The sequence below is a fragment of the Sceloporus occidentalis genome, unplaced genomic scaffold (assembly GCF_023333645.1).
Source record: "Sceloporus occidentalis isolate IW3139 unplaced genomic scaffold, rSceOcc1.0.p SCAF_7, whole genome shotgun sequence".
NCBI classification, from domain to species: domain Eukaryota; kingdom Metazoa; phylum Chordata; class Lepidosauria; order Squamata; family Phrynosomatidae; genus Sceloporus; species Sceloporus occidentalis.
The window spans coordinates 48605675-48627304 of NW_028316987.1; the positions used below are offsets into that span (position 1 = coordinate 48605675).

Below are 21630 nucleotides of genomic sequence, written 5' to 3' on the forward strand. Positions count from 1 at the left end.
ACACAAAAAACAAAGGCTTTTTTGCACAAAATATTTTTCTTCTTACAAAGTAAGTCCTGTAATGCAATTTTTTAAAAAAAAAATGTGTAGTAATTCTCACATGAACCCAGGGAGAGGGGAGGGAAGAAATCTTTTGATGTTACTCATTCAAAATAAAGAAAGATTGGCATCCCCAGTTGTGAAGGGATAGGATGTTCCCACACCATGAGAAGCATGGTTATTTGGTATATTCAGAATATCACAATTGTTCTATCTGCACTGCAGGTAAGGACTTAGAAGCAATCCAGACATATATTTTACGAGATCATATAATTTTGGATCAGAGTCATGTGGAGCCTTTTCAACTGGGTTCAATATTGAGAGTTCCCAGTTCTCTTAATAGCCTTGTGAAAGAAAACTCAGCTAGCCATTCAGATTGAATCATTCATTTCCATAGAGGGCTATGGAGCTCAAGCCAGTATTACCTGTCTGTTTGAAAGCATAAAAAAGCCTGTGTCTAAAAACTAAAATGTGCACAGCAGAGAGCTACTAAGCGTTTCTAAATCTCTGTCGCTGATAGAGAGAAGAGGATTGGCACCAGGATCAACGACTTTGACTTTCCTGTAGCTATTGACTTTACAACCAAGTGGGGAAATCCCAGTCTCCCAAATGACCTTTGTATATTTTTCTCTCTAAATTGCTGGAGGGTACAGAGCAGAATAGTAATGAACAGCAGGTCAAAAAATAGAAGTTAAAGGAACAGTTGCAGGACAGACTCTTCTTTGGGGGGAGGGAATCATTAAATGACATGTTTCCTCTCATGGTTGAGCATTTTTAGGGAATTAATTGTGTATTTTTAAATATAGTTTTATCTACTGATTCTTCACAGAGGAAATAATAATTTTAGATACATGTACTAGCAAACTGCAAAAGGCAAGGGAATTATCCATGACTCTTTCTCTGTTGTAAATTACTTGATTGCAGCCTGGACTTAACACAGATGAATGCATGTTTAGAAAACAGATCAGAATTATTAAATTTGGTATAACCACCACATTACTCATGGTCTTATTAACACAAACATATCTATCTATCTATCTATCTCTAGGAATTACTCAAGTCCATCCAAAGTGAATTGCATCATTAAATAAACTTTGGTGTTCTTCCTCATTAATAATGTCTGCCATCTTGACCACATGTTGATGTTACTTATCCACATCTATCCCAGTTTTCATCTATGAAAAATTGGAGGATATGATATCCAATGTGGTCATTGCACTCATGGAAACAGTCCCTATGAGCACATGTGGTGGGGAACAATCTTCCCTCTCTTGCAGACTTCATCCCATTCTAAAAACCAGCTCTGGAGTTTGGGGGAGCTCTTCTCAGTAGATGTTTTAGCAGTAAAGAGAGCTGAGAGAGGGAGAAGCCAAAAAAAACCCCAACATTAGTCTAAGCATCACATTGCACTTAAGCCTTTTCTGCCTCCTTATTTATCTCATCCGATTTAAAAATACTTGTCAAAACCAGATGAGATAGATGAGGGGGGAGTCTTTGTCTATGTACGCTGGGACACAGGATGAGGTCCTGGTAGTGAAGAGCTCTGTTAAACAGGAAGGGGGAGCCTTGACCACTGGGCATGTAGCCTGGATTCTGGGAATTGTAGTCAAATAAATATTTCTGAGATCTGGCCCTGATGCCTCAGTTATATGAACAAATAACATCAGAGATTGAGGGCTTGTGCTAATGGTGTGTCCCATCAATGCTAGTGGACAGAAAGCTCCAAAATAAAGAAGCTAAGGGACACAGTGGAAGCAGGTGTGATGTTACTGAATCCAAAGTCCTCAGCTCTGGACTCACATCACCAGCCTATGCCAACTGATGGCATAGGCTTCCCTTCCCACTATAATCAATAAAAGGGGTAGCAACATAAAAGGACTAGCAGAATTTTTGCAAAAGGGGTGGGCAAATACTCATTTCCTCCCTGGCTGGGCATTTGTGCTTAGTCAAGCTTCAGGATGCACCAACAGTTCCATGTGCACATTCCTATTAAACAGAGGTGATCAAAATTTGACCCATAGGCATCATGCTACCTTTGTGATCTCAAAGTCCAACGTTGTGATGCCTTTCAAAGCCCCCAGGGCCCCACTTTCTTGTGGGAGGATGATTTCAGTTCAGTAAGTATCTTTAGGGCTGTCTCAATTAGATTTTCCTTGTATAAAAGGGTGTTTGAAAAACCAGATTTTCTCTACTGATATGGATTTACTATAGTAATAGATTGATATGAATTTACTATAGTAATAGATTAGTTTCTTAGAAGGTAAATGTAAAGGTAGTTCCTTGACATGAATGTCTAGTTGTAACGACTGTAGGGGGCAGTGCTCATCGCCGTTACTAAGCCAAAGAGCCAGTGTTATCCAAGGATAACTCTGGTGGTCATGTGGCCACCATGACAGCACTGAACTCTGTTACCTTCCCACTGAGAAGTGGTACCTATTTATCTACTTGCATTTGCATGCTTTTGAACTGCTAGTTTGGCAGAAGCTGGGACTAATGACAGGTTTTTACTAATATTCAAAAAGAAAAATATAAAGGCCAGGTCTGCCTGCTACCTCATCGCTCTATCATGCAAAGGGCATATGAAGTTACTTTAAGCCTAGACACCTGCCACAGGTGAAGGACCAACCTTAGCATTTGGAAGAAATGAAATGAGTAGAACCAAATTAAAACTAATCTGTTCTAAGTGCATAGCGGGAAATAATCAGTACATGGCAATAAATTTTGCTTTGTATCTTAACTCTTTGTATAGAGTCAGAACAAAAGTTGTTAGAATGAATAGGCCTCATGGGCATCCCTGGGGTTATATTTGGACCTAAATACATCTTTCCTTCCTTGATACCATAAAATCAAGAATACTAATATGGAATACCATTCCTCCAGGGAAAAGTGCTGCAATAGAACAGAAGGCCAGATGCCTTTTCAAATTACCGGATTGACATTATTAGGTCTTCCCTCTTATTTTACAGGTATGCCCTCACAATAGCTTCTTGTCTCCTGCTTTGGGTAACTCTAGAAGTATAACATGCAACAAGACTCTTCCCCCATGGCAGTCCTACTTGTAGCCCCCAGCCCATAAAGATTCTACATGGTCTCCTTAAATTATATGGAATCACAGTCTTGCAAGGTATCATGGAGCAGAAATTTGTAACAGGTTCTCACTGGTTTGTACATACTTGGTACACTTAGTTGCACTTAGTTCCTGTTTAATTTTTATACATAAATTAATAATGTCTCCACCCTGGTTTGATGCATTTTGTTGCATTGCACTCACATACTATGGCTTTATTCTTATTAAAGGTTCTTGGCTCTAATTGTAACATTTCTCATATCAGACCCATAAGTGTTTCTGTTCAAGTACCTAAAAGCTACCACAGAGAACTATGACTCACCTCTCCTTCTCTTGGCCATGGCCTCCCATTCTGTGTGTACTTGCTTTGATTCTGTCGTTTCTTTTGCCCTCCATCAGCAAATTTGCACAGCAAAGGTTCCGTTGGGGCTGTGGAGACATAAAAACCCAGTCTGTATTAGCAACTCCCTGAAGGAAGCAATTAATCCACCAAATGTAATGGTTTTTTTTTTTAAAACACTGATTTCTTTAAAATGTTACATCTTGCTTTTTGCATTTGTTTGGTTGTGTTCTGTCTACAGTTCTACTGACAGCTGTTCTTACTATATTTATTAGAAAATACAAACAAATCTGGAAGATTGAAAAATATTATTTCTTTAAAAAGGAAGATATGCAGAATTAGAACCTTTTTGGAGGAAATTAGATAAGTAAGGAGAAGCATGACAGAAATTTATATAAATATGTATGGCACAGTAAAAGTAAATTGAGTGGTTTCTTTTCTTTCTCTCATACTGTTTTCAGTTTTGGCAGATCTGTTGAAACTGACTATGCGTAGTTTCAAGACAGACACCAGTAAGCACTTTTTCTTTATGGAACACAACATTAATTTACAGAGTATTTTAATGCAATGCCTTACCCAGTTCTATGACAAACTGATATGAAGAACCTACCAGTGGCTAATATTAATACTGGCCTGTGTCTAGAATCAGTCGTACTGAGTAAGCTCTCTGCATCAATGGGTTATGTCATCATGGTCTATGGGCCCATTAATTTTAGGAAGTCAACTCTGTTTATGCCCAAGTGTGGATCCAAAGAGAAACACAATAGGCCCTTGATATCCACTAGAATTTGGTTCTAGGGCAAAAATCCATGGATGCTCATGTCCCATTGTATACAATGGGGTGGTAAAATAGCATCCCTTATATAAAATAGCTAAAGGTTTGCTTTTTGGAATCATTTTTTTTTTTGGGGGGGGGGGAGTATTATCAAGCTGTGGATGGTGGAATCTATGGATTCGGAATTCATGGATACAGAAGACTGACTGTATGAACAAACCAAGGGTCTCCTTACGATGAACAACAATCATAAACACAAGATGCATGAATGTAGGAATATTACTTACATTATAATATTACATAATAATAATGTATAGAATCACAAAACATGTAAGCCCATTTCACTTGTTCTGGGAGAATAGTGAATTGAATACAAACAGGACATCATGTTTCTCCCTCAAACAAGAAACAAGCCTTACACTTCTAGCATGAAAGGGAGGAGACCTAGCAGTCATCTATTCAGACAGGTGAAAACCAGCCTGACCCCTCTTCTGTTGTACAAGACAGCTCAGGGTCAGGATAAGGAACAGTCACCCAGCCACTGTGAAAGACAAAGTCAAAAGTGGCTAACCTAAATCCTCCCTTTACCCAAAGAAGGCTTCGTTTGATGAGGAAGAGATTAGTCCAGAAGTTCTAGTCAGAGACAGCTGGTAGCCCTGCCTTGGAGATAAAGGATGCTGGCAAATCTGCCTGGGAAGCAGACTCTGAACTACCATGCATAAACACCAAAGACTAGACTCAGAGATACAAAAATGCATGATCTGCTTGGACTGGTTTTAAAAGAATTACTGGGTTAATTAGGCCAGTTGTGCTGATTTTCAGCTGGCTATAAATTAGCACAGCCAAGGTGGTCCCTTTGTTGCAAGCCTGCTCTATAGTCTCCTGGTTTGGGGTTATTTCTTTTCTTGAACTATTGTTTTCAGATGCTTTCTGCATGGCTTTGGTCTTGTCTGGGATTACTTTTTGTGCTCAGATCCTGGATTGTATTGACCATTCTGCTGGAGGGAAATAATGCTGGGGGTTTTTCTAACACTGAAAAAAAAAATCTAATTTATCAGTTTAACCCTCTTGGTGGTGCCTCTATGGAATCTCCATGTTCATTGCCAAAAGTGTAAGGGACAAACAAGCAAGGGGAAAGCTTGTTCCCTTTATGCCCTGTTTGTGGTCTTCCTAGGAAATCTGGAGGACACAAAGGGACATAGGATTAGCTGTTCAGTCTGATCCAGCAAAGCTCCTTTTGTGTTCAGAATTAAATATCTGAAATGGAGTTCTAGAGTTAGACATTTTATTATTAAGTTCTGTCACACATTCATGACTGACATTTGTGAAAGGATAAACACTGCTGCTCTTTTAGGGAGGGAGTAAAGAGGCAAGCTGGTTTTGAGTAATATGTTTTCACTCTTCATGTGTTTCTCAGCACCCCATGCTTACATACCGAGTAACTGAAATAAATACAAGAAGATCAAAGGAGGCTTTTGCCAAACAATCAAATTAGCTTAGTTCCCCCCATTAAATCCTCATAGTTTAAGACAGCTGGCAGATGACCTTCCTTATGCTCCCCAGCTGAGAGCCCAGTCTTTCATCATAAAAGATTCAGCACAGCAACCTCACAACTGTTCAATGAATGTTCAAAGCGCAACATAGGAGTGCACACACACACACCCAGGAGAAAGAAAAGGAAAAAGAAACCCCCACTAATAACTGCCATCATATTTTGTATGAAGGAATTCAAAAGAATTCATATCCTTTAAAAAGTTGTTTACCAATAAATAAAAGAATATTGGGTATATGAACAATGAATATCCTAATAAATGTTAGGGGGAAAGCAACAAAAGCATGTTTTAAAATATTGGTTGGACATCTTCAATATCATCTCGACACTATTATATCCAAGACACAAGAAATAAGCCCAAACACATAAATTAGCACAATAGCTTCTTTATTACTGAAAATAAACATAAGGAGGTTCAATTATTCAGTATTTATTTTTCCTTTTCGCACCTGCTAGACTTGGTGAGATATGTAGCTAAGGTGTCCTGTGAGACTCCATATAAAAAAACTGAAATTTTAAATTGCTATTCAATGGATTTATTGTAGTGGTTAAGGTAATGAGATAATACTCTTTCATTACTGATTTGCTTATCAACCCTGAGTTATAGTAACGCAAAAGAAAAGGTTCCTCACAGATATGGCTAGGTGGCAATACAACAACTGTATTACCATATATATTTGTTGACTTTATGTATAAGTCGAGGGAAGGTTTCAGGGTAAAAATCCTGGATTTTGATATGACCCGTGGATAAGTCGAGAGTAAAACTTAGGGGCCATAAGGAAGGATGGAAAGGGGGAAATACCACTTCTGTCCCTCCGTCTCCTTTTCTGGACTTCTAGGAAGCAAGTGAATTTAAATGGAGAATTGTTTCCATAGGAAGCAAAGGCTTACAAACGGACCAGGCAAGTGCTTTTCAATGGGGAGTTTTCCCCATAGGAAGCAAAGGCTTGCAAACAGAGCCAGTAAGTGTTTTCAAAGGGGAGTTTTCCCCATAGGAAGCAAAGGCTTGCAAACATACCAGGAAAGCAAAGGCTTACAAATGGACCAGGCAAGTGCTTTTCAATGAGGAGTTTTCCCCATAGGAAGCAAAGGCTTGCAAACAGACCAGGGAAGCAAAGGTTTACAAACGGACCAGGCAAGTGCTTTTCAATGGGGAGTTTTCTCCATAGGAAGCAAAGGCTGGCAAACAGACCAAGGAAGTGCTTTTCAAAGGAGGTTTTCCCCATAGGAAGCAAGGGCTTGCAAACGGACCAGGGAAGTGCTTTTCAATAGGGAGTTTTCCCCATAGGAAGCAAAAGTGCGTTACACACGCGCCGAAAGTACGTGTTAGGGTTATGAAGGGGCATGCTAGGGTTAGAAAGGGGCATCTAGAATAGACGCCCCTCAACCCTAGTACGGACTGGGTCTGTACAAAATGGCGGCGCATGTCCACATGGGGCCACCATGTTGATGACGCGGACAAATAGCATCTGGACGTCACAACCCGGAAGTGACGGCGTGAGTGTGCGACTAGTGCCTCGTGGCACCACTTCCGGGGCACAAAAAGAAGCGCCATTTTGGCGCTTCTTTTCGGCTGCGCCCAGGAATCATGCGGTTTGGCCGCTGCGGTTCCTGGACGCAGCAACCGGCACCGCCGGCAGACCACTGCTTTTAGGCAGTCTGTAACGCGCCAAAGGCTTGCAAACAGAGCAGGCAAGTGCTTTTCAAAGGGGAGTTTTCCCCATAGGAAGCAAAGGCTTGCAAATGGACTGGAGGGGGAAGGAATTCAATGGAGATTGGGGCATCAGGCTTGCTGCTATAGGACTTTTCTAAGCACTACTGGTGCACTGACCCTTCTATAAGTCTACCCAAGATTTTAGGGACAATTTTGGGGCATTTCTCGACTAATAGTTGAGTATATACGGTATGCTGATGTGGAGGTTAGGATGAAGAGTTATGACTTTTCTAGTACTGATTTTTTAAAAATATGAGTAATTCCACGGAGGTCACACTGGCAGGAAAATACTTTGTCCTCTCAAAGACATTAGAAGATCAAAAATAGGGGAACCCGTAGCTAAATTAGACATGAACATCTTGAGAAGATATGTTTTCATAATCCATCAATGGTAGGTTTTAAATCCCCCTCCATGTTTACTTTGATCCCAGAAATCACTGTGCACACACTCACACACTTTTGGCAAGGCAATTTATTTCCCAAATTTGCACACTTTCTGCAGAATGCATTTAGCATTATGTGTAAAGTTTGGATATTAGGAAAATCATTTCCCAGAAAGCAGCATATCTTCAATTCCAGGAGAGAGGTATGCTATTAAAAGGCTTTCTTGTGAGCATAATGCATAAATAATTTAAATGATCATTTAAATGGTACTTGATAAGGTATACCTTCTGGAGTTTACCTTTTATCAGTTATTGTTTTCCTGCTGCCTTAATTTAATATAATTTATGTCTTGCAATGGGGTTGCTGTCATATATAGTTTGCATGCATTGCTTATGCTTGTGAAATCTAAATTCACTTGATTCCAGAATACCTTTGTTGTGTGGTTTATTATTAATTGGCTGTCATTATTGACCACAGATATCTACCCAATAAGAACATACCCCCCAAGAGTAGACTACTATAGAAGAGATGGACAAAGTGTAGCATGTGGGGCCCATCTGGGTTGCTTGGATCTTTTTGAGTGGCCTCAGCCCCCCCCCCCCCCGAGCAAACTGTTCACATATGGGACCCAAGCATCATTGTAGCAGTAAAGGCAGCTTGCTACTGCCATTCAGCTTCCTGTTTCTTCTCCTTCTCCTGTCCACCTCTCTGCCAGGGTACCTCTATGTTTTTTCCCCCTCTTCCTCCCTGTCATCCACACTCTGCAAGCCACCTTTTTTTCTCCACCTTGGCAAGTCTCCGTTTCTCTGTTTTCTTTCTACCTGTTACTCCCTTCTCCACTCCTAGCAGCACACCTAGCAGCAAATAACATAACCCTGCTGCTTTCTGTCTCTGCCCCCTCTCCATTTGCCTCTTCCACTGGAATAATGGGGGTTGGGCACCATTTCATGAGTTAACAAAGATAGCCACAACTTTATTGAATAACACAAATGTCAATAATCAATTATAATTTTAGTCATAAATCAATCATAATCCAGTTGTAAATAAATCATCATAATATTACCAAAAATCTGTCTTAATGCTACCATAAATTAAACATAAAGCCATCATAAATACATCACTGTCAAAGATAAATAATCACTTATGACAAGGTTGAGGGGACATGGAGCCCAAAGATTCCATACTTAGCCAATTGTTGGGCAGAGCTTCGTTCCACACCTGTTAAATCCCTGGGTAGGGGGTCATATCCCATGCAATCAGTGTGATTTAGCCCAACTGGACACATGGAGGGGTGCCCTACATTTGTCCCAACTGCAGGCTACCCCCGCTTTCCATCAGCTCTGCTATTCCCCTATAGGTCCCCCACTCTCTGCTTTACATTATGCCCAATGTTCCCTCTTCCTTTGAATAACCACCAGTTGTGAGAAAGCAGTGTGCAATAAATACAATTCAGTGCATATATGTTCTGCTAGCACATGAAAGGACATATTAAAAAGCAGGAGACATTAAGGAAGCATTAATACCAACTAGCTAACCATCCACAATCACCAAATAGATGCAAAATAAACAAATAGAAAAAGCACAATAAACAATTCCATGTCCAAAATCCAATATCCCTAGGGAGGGCAAAAAACAAACAAACAAACATAAATCACAACTCTGCTCCAATAACATGGGAAAATTCCCTTCTAGCCCCCAAAGGATGACCAGCTGAACCCTGGGGATGTGGTGCAAACACAAGCATGCAATATTGGGTGGGTGGGTCAAGTGGAGTGCCTGATGCAGAATGGCCAGTGGTCACATGGGCCAGTCTAAATATCCCCCTAAAATCCTATGCCAAAACTCATGAGATCAGAGAGTCCCACGAGATTTGAGAGGATTCAGAGTGAAACCTTTCCTGAAGTTTCACTCCACTGGTTGAATACCATCACGAGACTTTACCACATGTTCTGAGCAACCACTTGGAGCTGTCAGTAGACCCTGGCATAAGCCTCCGCACAGACGAGCTGCAAATACCTCCCCCTCTCCTGAGATGTTGAAGGTAAGTAATCTCTTCTCCAAGCTCTGCTTTGCATTACAGTAGACATTACGTTAGTCTTGGCATGTCTACTACTACAGCTCATCAAATTTGTGACCATTGGCCTTACTTATTAAAACTTCATGAAATTATGTCTTTAAAAACTGGGACACCAGGTAGCCTGTCTCTGCACAATACAAAGAAGAGCAGTTCCCTGGTCAATTATCACAAGGGTATTTTACATTAAATTGTATGGCCAGAATTCAGCAACATTTTCATGAAATACACAATTAAAAAGGAAGAAGCAATATTGAATATGTTAAGCAGTACAGATCATAAAACAATTATCTAAAACAAGTTAATCTTTTCTTCTTAAGAGTATTTAAAATAAAAGCTGAGTGAATAAAGAAAATTCTTTTCCTTTGAACAGAAGTTGAGATAGTCTTAAATTCAAAGATTTGCAGGTGCTACAAAGAGGAGGTTGAATGCTTTTGTAACTTGAATTTTTTTTAAGAAGTAGGGTTATGAAAATGAACTAAATTAAGCCCTGCTTAAACACCACATGTATGTATGCATAGGAATTACTGTTTTCAAAAAGTACTCTGTTTGATTCAGCAAAGTCAGCCAAATATTTTTGCGAACAGTCTTCAGATCACTTTAAGTCTGCAACCTCATCCACTTTCTTAGGCATATGTTGCACTGAATTCAGTCAGCAAGACTTTTCCACAATAATATCTAAAGCGCTCTATTATTGGGTGGGATCTTCAAAGACTAGAAATCTGTTGTAATCACAAAATATGATCGATTTGTACAAAACCTGTTCTTCTGTTCTACTGTATATATCCAACTATAAGTCAACCTCATAAAAGCTGAGGTTAGGTTTTGGGGCCAAAATTATGGATAGGTCGAAGGTAAAACTTGGAGGTTTCTTCTGTGTGTGTATGTGTGAGTATGGCAAGAGAGCCTATGGAGTTTATCACACGGAGGACCCTTTCCCAAATTTCACTGCCAGTCTGCACCAGCTACAGTAGGAAGTGGAGGGAGGCAGATAGCTTATTTGTTTTCATGTCCCTCACATTGTATCCAGTGAAAGGGAAGTAAATACATGGGATCTTCGTCTGATCTGGCTCTATTGAGGAATCATGCCAGTGTGATAAGGAAAACCCAATCAATGCAGAACTTTGACCATCCAGAAATGACCCCAATACTCCCAAATATCCTGATTGTTTTTTGCTCCATCCATTTGTTGCCATAGCAAGAGGCTGAAATTTGAAGAAAGACTTCTAGTACCAGCAGAGAGGAAGAAAAACAGCATCCAGTGACTCTTCCAGACTCATAGGAAGCAAAAGGGAGTTAACTCGGGGGCTGTATGTATGGGCAAAAAGGCCGATTTCCCCCTTGCCTGGTGTTGTCCTATTTAGACAGCACAGACCAACACTCCCAGGCCAGAAATGGGTAGACTGGATGCCATTTCAACATATCTGGCCTGGGTCTGCCCCAACCAGTCCTTAGCCAGGTGTAAAAAACCTGGATGTTTACAGCAGAGTTTCCCAGAAATTCCACTGCAACAGCCAATATTGCCAATGGCCATACAACCCCTTATCTATCACCATTGCCACCATTCTCCATTTAGGCCCCATTTGCAGCCTGTGCTGTCAAAAGGGAATGGCCTGGCCACATGGGTGAAGCCCAATGCCCTGTTTCTACCCTTAAGGGCTGCAGAGAGGCCTTCATGGAGAACAGTGGTAGCAACTCAATGGCAGCAGCAACTTCATGGCATTGCAGGCAATCTGAATACCGGCCAATTGCCACATTGAACCAGGTAAGTGCCATGGACAGGAACAGAGCAGATCTGCAAGCAGGATACAACAGTGTTGACCCATCATATTCTGCAAGTGTGTTCAGAGCCTAAAATGTGAAGCAGATGGGTGGCTAGGAGTGGCCTCTGGCCACTCCAGTTGTGGTTGGGCCACAATTGGCCCAGGACCATGGTGACCGCATGGCCCACTCTCAAAGCTGGCTACCACTATAGCCCCAAACAGACCACCAGCAAGAGCAATTTTTGCCACTCCTTTTTCTATCAGCTTCGGGTCGCCATCGGCAGCCTCAGAGAAGCTTCCAGCCACTTTGGGGGCATGGATCTTCTGAAAGCCATGTCCCCAAAGTGCCCAAAGCTGCTCCTTTTGGTCCATCTGTTTCAGGCCCAAGACAGTTTCGGGCCTAAGGCTCCAGTATTTCATTATTTGTATGTAAAGGGGACAATTTCATATAGTTTTATTCAAAGGGTACACAAAGTTCCGAGGCGTTGACTCATGTTCAACCTATGGATGACAGAACTACTGTAGCCCTTCTCCAGACTTCTTTGACTGAGTCTATCCACCTGGAGTGCAGATGACTTCTTTTCCTGTTGTCTTCTATTTTACCGAGCTTTATGTTTTTTCTAATGATTTATGTTGTGTCGTGATATGTGCGACATACAGCCTCAATCTGAGTATTTTTGCTTCTTGGGAGAGTATTAAATAAATATTATTTATTTAATATCCCAGTTTTTTTCCAGCATGAGATTCAAAGTGTTCCTTAAAAAAAAATAAGAAGACTAATACAAAAGTTAAAACAGAATTTTAAAAACAGCTTTAAAACATAACAAACTAGAAACACAATACACAAACCCATCAAAATCTCCATCTGCTGCAACACTGTACACTTAATTTACTCCATTGATTCCCAACCTTTTGTTTGACCCACACATGTAGGAAGTGTTTGATTAACGTTTGCTTTCCCCTCCACAAAAGTAGTATCACATTTAAAGATCAAGTAGTCTAATTTTTAATTTCTGAGCCACAAATTGAACCACATACATTAACATGAGTGAACAAATTAAACTTAAAAATACTTTTACCTCAGTGCATAAAATGAAAAGCTAAATTGAGCAATTAGATTCTTATTTATTCACAAAAAATTGTAAACTGTATCTTTGTTTTAACCCCTGAAATTCTGTCTCTTACCCACAGGTGTTGCAGGCACCCCAGGTTGTGAACCCCTGATTTACTCCCAGTGTATCAGTACAACTCTCCTTCTGCACCACATTTAACATGGGTTCATTCTCTTCCTATTAGCTTTTTTCACAGTCCATCTTTCATAAACATGCATGGAAATCAGAAATACTATGGCATGGATCATCCTGCCTTTGGTAATCAATTGTATATTTTTATACTTGAGAATCTTATCTAGCTCCTTCATACTTGTTCTTCTGTGTCCTAACTTTCTTCTGATTTCTTATGGTCTTCATTTTAATTAATGACTAAGCCAAGATATAGAACATCTTCAATTCTGATGTCTTGGTTATCTGCTTTAAAGTTATGTAAATTTTCTGCAGTTATTATCTCTGTTTTCTTACTATTCAGCTGTAAATCTGCTTTTATAAAAACAAGCTTATGAAACCTAATATAAAATGATCAATGAATGAGGGAGCAATGTAGTTCTAGCTATGAAATTCGATGGAAATGAGCAACTATATTTTCACCTGAGAGAGAGGAAGATATTTTATCTCATTTTCTCCAAACACATTTTATCTAGAGATGTTAGATATAACTCTTGCTGATAGCTGTTGTTGTTGTTGTTTTAAAAAATTCTCCTTGTCCGGGGAGTGGAGCTGTCTAGTTTGGCCAAATTAGGAACAATTCATATGCCTGCTCAGCTTTGTCACTGAAAGCAATCAACACCCATCTATTTGGCCTTCCATGCTGTTAACGGAAAGGAATTAAATGAATAAATCTAGAGAATTATTCTAACAGTTAAGAAATGAACCTACTAATCAACAAAGAAGCAGTTTCATTTGGTGGGTGGTACAGAGAGCTGCCAAATCTTGTTTGATGAAACAGGCAGAAAATAAAAAGCCAGCATTAAGGTACCTAGTAAAGATAAGATCACTACAAGTGAAATATAGACAGAGGGGGAAAGCCCCCAGGGAGTATGTATGTGAAATTGAGACAGGACAGTACTGATGGATAAAATACAGTTAATGAAAAATGACTGTGAAAAATGGAACTGGTTTAAATTAAGTAAAAATATGAAGAAAATTATACATTACTAAGCTGCTACACACCAATTATTTATGTGTGGCAATTACATGATAATTTTTTTTAGAACAGTTCAAAGTTAAAGCACTAGGTATACTAACAACAAAAAGGACTTAGAAAGTACTAGGTAGAAATCTACTTTAGTCTACAGGTATGGGGTTGTGTGACATGATTATGCTCTTCATGTGATAGCTAGCTCATGTGAAGTTTTCATCTTTAGTAGCAGACAGTGACAGAATGTTGTGTTTCTGGGGTTTAATGCCAAGCAGGCAGCATGAATGGATAGATTCATGTGTAAGATAAAAGCCCTATTTAGGCATGCCTGAAGCTGGGACAACTGTGGAGATTATCGCATGGGAAAACTGGCACCAGTTACATGCTATTTGTATCTTTTTCGACAGATCTTACCGCACTGCCATGTGCCTGGGCAGTAGGCAGCCCAGCCAAGAATGGAACATCCCATTCTTGAAAAGCTGCTGGAGAAGCCTGGGTTGCATACGGACTGCCTACTGCCTGGGCATGGGGCAATGTGGTAAGATCCATCGGAGATGGGTGGAAACTACATGTAAACACACCTGTTTTCCCATGCAATAATCTTCTCTGTCCCGTCCACCATCCCTTTGCATTGTGTTTGAAGAGGAGAACCATTTCTGCCCATGGAGATTCTCCATGCAAGGAAGAAACCAGATTTCTCTTCATTCTTTCTCATGTGGAATGCCTCTGCAAGTATCAAGGCCTCTGTTGTTTATTTTCAGGTGAGAAAATCAATGGTGTAGAGGATGGGACTAGTTTGCCTTGTGAAATGTTTACACCACACACTCCAGAAACAGTGAAATAGTCTGCATAAATGAATTATAACCAGGTATGTATTATAGATAGACAGAGAGCAGATAATATGGAGTACTCCACAAAGACCAGAATGACAACCCATCTCTTTTGAAGAACATTTGTCCTTGAATCAAAACATAATCTGAAGAAACATGCCACCAATAAAGACAAAAAAATAGTATCCCTTTCAAGATTACCATTCAGTCTGACTGGCTGAAATGTCTTCCTATTCAATAAAGATCCATTAGAACTTGAGCATTAAAGGTAGAATCATGTAATTGATTTTTCCAGAATCCTCCCTTCCTTGACACTTTATTACACTCACCAGCTACAGTGATATTCACTCTCCATTTGTAATACTTACACAGTTTTTTAAGCAACACAAATCCAGACATATTGGACAGAATTTGTGCAACCATCACTATCACTATATATCCCACACAGTCACTGTTATATAGTCATTTGTTACAGCTACAGATTTGGTGAATTGTGAAATAAAATGAAGTTAAATAACACAAGCTCTGTCAATACAGCCTCTAAATAGTGGCAACTCCCCCTTAGTCCCACCCCCAAACCCTGACACTGAATTGATATAGTTTTGGATATATCATCAAGTAATCCTAAATCAAAAGCTATAAACATTTAGTTACAAAGAACAAAGAAAAATATATTTGTATATATGGGAATAATAATAAAAAATACTAATACACCAGTACAAAAGCTGTCAGTTGATATTCTCATCTGAATTTTATTTTTTTTAAATGGCAAATTCAATTCTGAGACCTTAAAAGGGTAAAATAAATCATTAAAGTTTGGGGTAATTAAATTAGGAACGCAAATCCATACTTAAGCTACAGAGAATTTTTAACTCTGGCAGCCTATACAGAAGTGGAAAGCTTTATATAACAGATTTACTTAAATATAATTTGAAATTCAAAGCTAAGATAATGAAATGTTTAGAAGTGCAATGTTTGGAGACCTATAAAAGGAGGAATTTATTGGTAAAAATAGATTAAACAAGCCAGGAAAGGAAGTATTAAGTTAGTGATTTTATGTTTAAGTTGTTTGTCTCTGTAGATTTTATTATCTTTTTTGTTAGAATTTAATAAATATTGAATAATAAAAAAGAAATCTTGGAGTAATTAAAACATGCATTTATTTAAAACCTTTCCATACATACCTTCATTTTGGGGTGACAATACAGCTTTCTGATCAAAAACAATAGCCAGCGCTTCCTATGTTATCCACAATTAATACCTTGGGCCACCTAAATCTGAAGCAGATTTGCACAAAGAAGGAAAACCCTTAGGATACAAATACTTTTTTTTGTAGATGGGGAACATGATTTACATCTGAATTGTTTGTCAGAGACAAACAAAGCCAGTTTGTTTATCTCTGAGCGTTTGGGTTAGCTTCCATTACTTCTAAAATACAATTCCATAAAAATCTATCTTCTCAGTTTCTGAAAGAAGACCTATTCAAAGCTTTAGAAATATGTCTACAAGCACTGGCATGTTTCTGTTCAATTTTTGAGGGAAATTCATTCATTTATGCCATGTCATTAAGATAAATTGGTTAAAAAAATGTCAAAAATGAAATTAATGTGTTAATTAGCTGGCTTGGGTAACACATTTGGAAGAAATATAATGATAAAACCAACATTAGCACCACTTAAGATTATGATTTCTTCCAAACATGGATGTATTTGTATGGCCAATACAAATTGGATTAGGCAAATCTAAAGCTAAATGTATTTGGATATTAAATCCTTTGACCTGTCCGTACAAAAGAAAAGGAAGATTGGGTGAAAACTGTGATAAGGAACTCAGCTTTTTGACATCCCTCTAAAAATATTTCTCATGTATTCTCAGCACTTTTTAAAAACTGCAACATTGTTACCCAGTTACTGATTAGAGATGTTAACCTGGATTAGAAATGGAGGCTTATCTATGTAGGCTATATAGATAACCTTCCTTTTGTCTGTTCTTGGTATCCCATATTGGGACCAGTAGCCCTACCCTGGAAGCAGAGTCCAAAGCATTACTAGCTGACCTTGAAGAAAGGGAGTTGGAAACTAACCTATTTCATTCTATGGACCAAAATGGTGCCATAGGAAAGGGTGTTGCCTATCTTAAAGGGTAAAATATGGGACAATTGGGTCAACTACTGAATTAGAGCTGGCCATAAATCAGCAAATCTAAGATGGTTTCTGTACTGCAAAATGACATAGCAATATCTTTAACATTGTTGCCTTCTCTACTCTCTAATTTATGAACTTTGGCTTGTTTTCTCTGGTATGTCCTTGATGCCATTTGAGCGATCTTGGACTGCTTTTTATGGCCAGACCCCAGACTGCTTTCATCTGCATAGATCGTCTGGGGATGACCCTGGACTGGTTTTCACTGTTTGCATCTTGAACTAGAGAGGAATTGTTCTGAGCACTTGTCACCATGTGGCAATCTTTTTATTTGCCTTTTTTCTGCCTGAGAAATCTTAGCAGTAATGCTTCAAAGAGCTCTCCCCTGTTTTCTAATTTATTTACAGTGTGTCCTTGCTTTATGCGGGGGATCCGTTCCGGACTCCCCCGTGTAAAGCAAATACCGTCTATGCTTGAGCCCCATTTAAATGAATGGGGCTCATGCACGCTGCAGCGCAGCGGCGTGCACTCACCACGGGTGTGCGCCGCATTCGTCCCTATGGGATGTGCCGCCCCTTCTCCCCATGTGGCTTTCAGCGTATGCTGAAAGCCGCGTATGACGCTGGTGCATTGTATTTATTTTTTAAAAAAATCTTAATGAGTTATGGCAGATATTCTTTTTTACTTCTAGGAATTTTAATTTGAAACTTGAGTGTCACCTTAAAATACTGCCAAATTTTGAACTATCTGCCACGATGACTAGATGAGTTATAATAGGCTCCCAGTTTTTGCTTCTAACCCCCTCCGTTTTGAATTTATACATTCCAGTTGCACAAAGGTTGAATAAATGCCCAGAGAACAGAAGAACAAGTGCAGTGTCCATTTGTGCAACTGGAAAAAGAAATGGAATTCAGTTAGTGCTCTGTTTTTCCAGTAACACTGGATTTATGCCACAGAGATTAAGACTGGAGAAAAGTTTGTGTTCATACAGGTCTGTAACTATAATAAAGTTTTGATTCTGTAGTCAACACATTGCCTCCCACCTCAATGCAATTCAATCACTGATGGACAGGTTCAACTAGGCACAGAACACATTGCTTCATTTAACATGGTATTCCCTTCTTTTCTCAAATCTTTCTCATTTCCGGAAAGGTGTGGCTTAACTGAAGAACTTATAGTGATCTATCAGCAATGCCAGAACTGTGGAATTGCAATTTATTCAGATGTCATTCCCACTGTAGCAGAAAGAAATAACTTGACATGTTAACAGACAGATTTCTATTTAAACAAAAAGAAGGGGGGGAGACTAAGAAATAGCCTCTTAAAAACATGTTTTTGACTTCCTTCCTTGAATTCCCCTGACACAAGTAATGAGAGAGGTGACAAGAAACCCAATATTAATTCTGCAAGTTCTAACTAGATGTGCAGGAAGATCTAAGCATAAAGAATGAGGTAGGAATGGAGAGCAAATAGGCAATTATTTGGAGAATTCTATGCTTGATGATGAGTTGCCCATTTCTGGTCCCCAGGAGGAGAGATTGCAAGTTCTACAGAGACTGTAATCTTGTATGGTGATGCTGCATTAAGTCTTGAAGCCTAATATTGAATGATGAGAAGCTGTAGGGATTCATGTGAGATTCACTGTTAATGGCTTTAACTCGATTGGTGTGCCTGCCTTGGCTATTTCATAAACATGCAGCTCAAGCTATGTGCTGAGAATAATGCACAATCATCATGTACACGGTTGAACTTCACTGTTAACAATATGCTCTTTCTACTGTCCTTTTGCCCCTTGTTTTGTTATTTTGCCCCTTTCGGTGAAAATCTGGAGCCTCCACAGACAGACAGCTATAGAAGAGAAAGTTAATAGCAGTGTGGTGCTATTTGAAGACTGATCAAAAATCGCTAGGGTAATGATCTATATACTACATCATTTTGTGGCAGCATGAAAGGAATGTCCTTCCTAGTATGCACTGAGTGGTACCACTAGTTGGGTTGCAACTGACTATTGACTGTTAACAACATATTTCTCATTTACTGCAGGAGATCCTGAGTATTTTTCTCCAGATTTCTCAGGGGCAAATTGCAGTTTCCCAGTCCTCTAACTAGAATTTATTGTTGCTGGGGAAATTCAGTTATCACAAAATGTACTGAATTACATCACCACAGAAGAGACTATAAAATCAACACCAATGCATGAAATCCATGACTATAAAAGACCATCAAAATGGTCCAGTACATTAAGATATCACTTTAGCAGTTTGAACACACACACACACACAATCAGAGATCCTTTGGTAGGATACATTAAACCAAAATGTTTACAATATTCAGAATTAGGACTAATTGTGTCAAGAAATAAGCCTATACTCTTTAAGAGATTCTGCGGGTTCTTTTTATACTTCTTTTCTAATTAGGACGTTATCAGACAAGGGAAATTGGAAGGATAATCTAATGGCAATCCGAATGCAATCATGGGGTTTAACGTTATTGCATGATAGACTACCACATGCAATTTTGGGCAATGGGAAGTCAGTTTGAATGCAATTCAAATTCACGTAAATTCGCTGAACATTTGAAATTAAGAGAAATTCCTCCCTTGTGATAAACTCCTTAGACAGCAGGAGATTTGAAGATGCATTCAATTTGCAGTTCTTTAATTTGCCTTCATATGACTAAGTTTCCAGACAGGCTCTGCATGGCAGGGCTAATGTGCCAAAGTGGCAGGCAAGGTTCCAAGGTTTGGTAGGACTGAATGTTGCCCAAAGGCAGCAGAAAGAAAGAATCCTGCAATTATTATTTGGGAGAGCAAAATGTACTATATTGAACTATTTTTTAAATAAAGATAGTTACAAATATATGTTTCCTTATTACTTCCATTTTTTTCTGTTCTTTTCCAGGGCTGGGAAATTCATATTCTAATCACAGGCAAAACGTTGAAAATCAATTCAACCACTTTCCATGATGCAAATTTCATTCAATATCCCAGTGCCATAATGCACTGCAATAACCAAATTGATGATTTTGAGAGTTCTTCTATTTCTGTTTTGTGTACAGACATGACAAAACATAGGCAGGCAGTATCCCCATACTAGAATGGTACTTAATATAGGTGGTTCCAGAAAAAGGAATAACAGTAGCTGCAATAAGAAACTAATTGCATTTACTATCTCCCCTACTATCTTCCAGAGAAATGTTTGTATGTTCAATGCAAGGCAACTAAAGTTTATGACTGAAATCTTTTGAATTAAGCAATTCTTTGATTTTTCATTATCTCTGGTTCTAGACTGTGCTGAACATATTTTCTAGCAAGCTTGCTCCCTCAAGAAAGTAAATAAAAGAGCCTTACCTTTGTACCAAATAACTAACAGCTTGGTTATTGCTAAACCCTCAGTAACAGATGTTGTATACCTCCCCTTAGTTCCTCTTGTATTCCATAATAATAATAGTAATAACAACAACAATAATAACAATAATAATATATTTATTTATATTCCGCCTCTTCCGTTTTGAGGATTGAGGCGGGTAACAGCAAAGTTTATACAATATACAACAATAAAAACAACAAGCCCCACAAAACCCTGGCCCAACCCTCCCTCCCAAGTATAAAATTAAACAATAAAACATGGTTAAAAATGCACAACAGTACAACAAAATTAATAAACAAACCACAAATAAGAAAAATAAGAAAATGAGGGGGATTCAATTGGTTCTGCATTGCATGCATCACATTTGAAAGCACAAAGGTAAAAATGGATAAATATGCACTTCAAATTGTTTCTAGTAATGGAAAGTTACCTTTTCCTTATGTAAATTTCATTTTTTTAAATGGAGATACTAAATGATCATGGGGTGGAACCTAGCCTTGTATATGTAGTCTCGGCCATATGATTTAGGATCCAGTAGCTGGAGTGCATTGCTAGGTACACTTCTGCATAGACATGCCTAGGGATCATAATGTAACATATCCTCAAAATTGCAGTGCTAGCAGATGTTGGGATTTTATTGAGTGGTGTAATCATACTTCCATCACATGGCACACTGGCAAAACTTAGTATATTGTTAAATAAATTTCCTCAGTATTTCTGTACACTCTACTAGTCCTTCTGACACATCAATTTTTGGAAGCTGACTTATGAGAGGGATAAAACAAATACAAAACATGTCAGCAAGATATAATAAATCAGATCTAGCATTTTGTTAAAAACAGCTCCAGAAAAAGGAAGAAATACAAAATCCTCCAAAGACCTGTCAGATAAAGCAAGAATTGGGATAACATGTTTTTATTTTATCATAACAGCAGGTAAATCCTTTGAGCAAAACATTTGCTAACCTTCACTTGTCTGAACAAGAAAATATATGAGATATTACAATTCATATTAGTTTCTAGTTAGCATCTTTCTCACATCAGGGAACTTTTTAATAAGAGGAAGAGATGGAGACATCTGTCTTGGAGTTCCATGGAAGATCCTTTATTATTAAGGATGACTTAGCTGATTGATTTGCAGCAAACATTAGCTCACAAACAAATTATATATAACAATAAATTATTAAACAAAAGTGGAAAGACTGTACAGTTAAGAAGTTAAATAGGAGGCAGATGTAAAATACGCTGTCTATATTTTCAAGTAAGATATTGGGCACTATATATAAAATAAATGAAATATATTTCTTTTTTAAAAATACTTTTATTAATTA

General features: G+C 38.7%; 1 protein-coding gene across 2 annotated transcripts in view; it reads right to left on the bottom strand.

The window, feature by feature from the left end:
* Positions 1–21630, bottom strand: part of LOC149309712 (RNA-binding motif, single-stranded-interacting protein 3) — a 575089-nt gene that overhangs the window by 100834 nt on the left and 452625 nt on the right. For both annotated transcript variants that reach the window (XM_089531314.1, XM_089531316.1), the window contains exon 7: positions 3429–3535. In XM_089531314.1, the coding sequence (XP_089387440.1) occupies positions 3429–3535 (107 nt within the window). The remainder of the gene's footprint in view (positions 1–3428; positions 3536–21630) is intronic.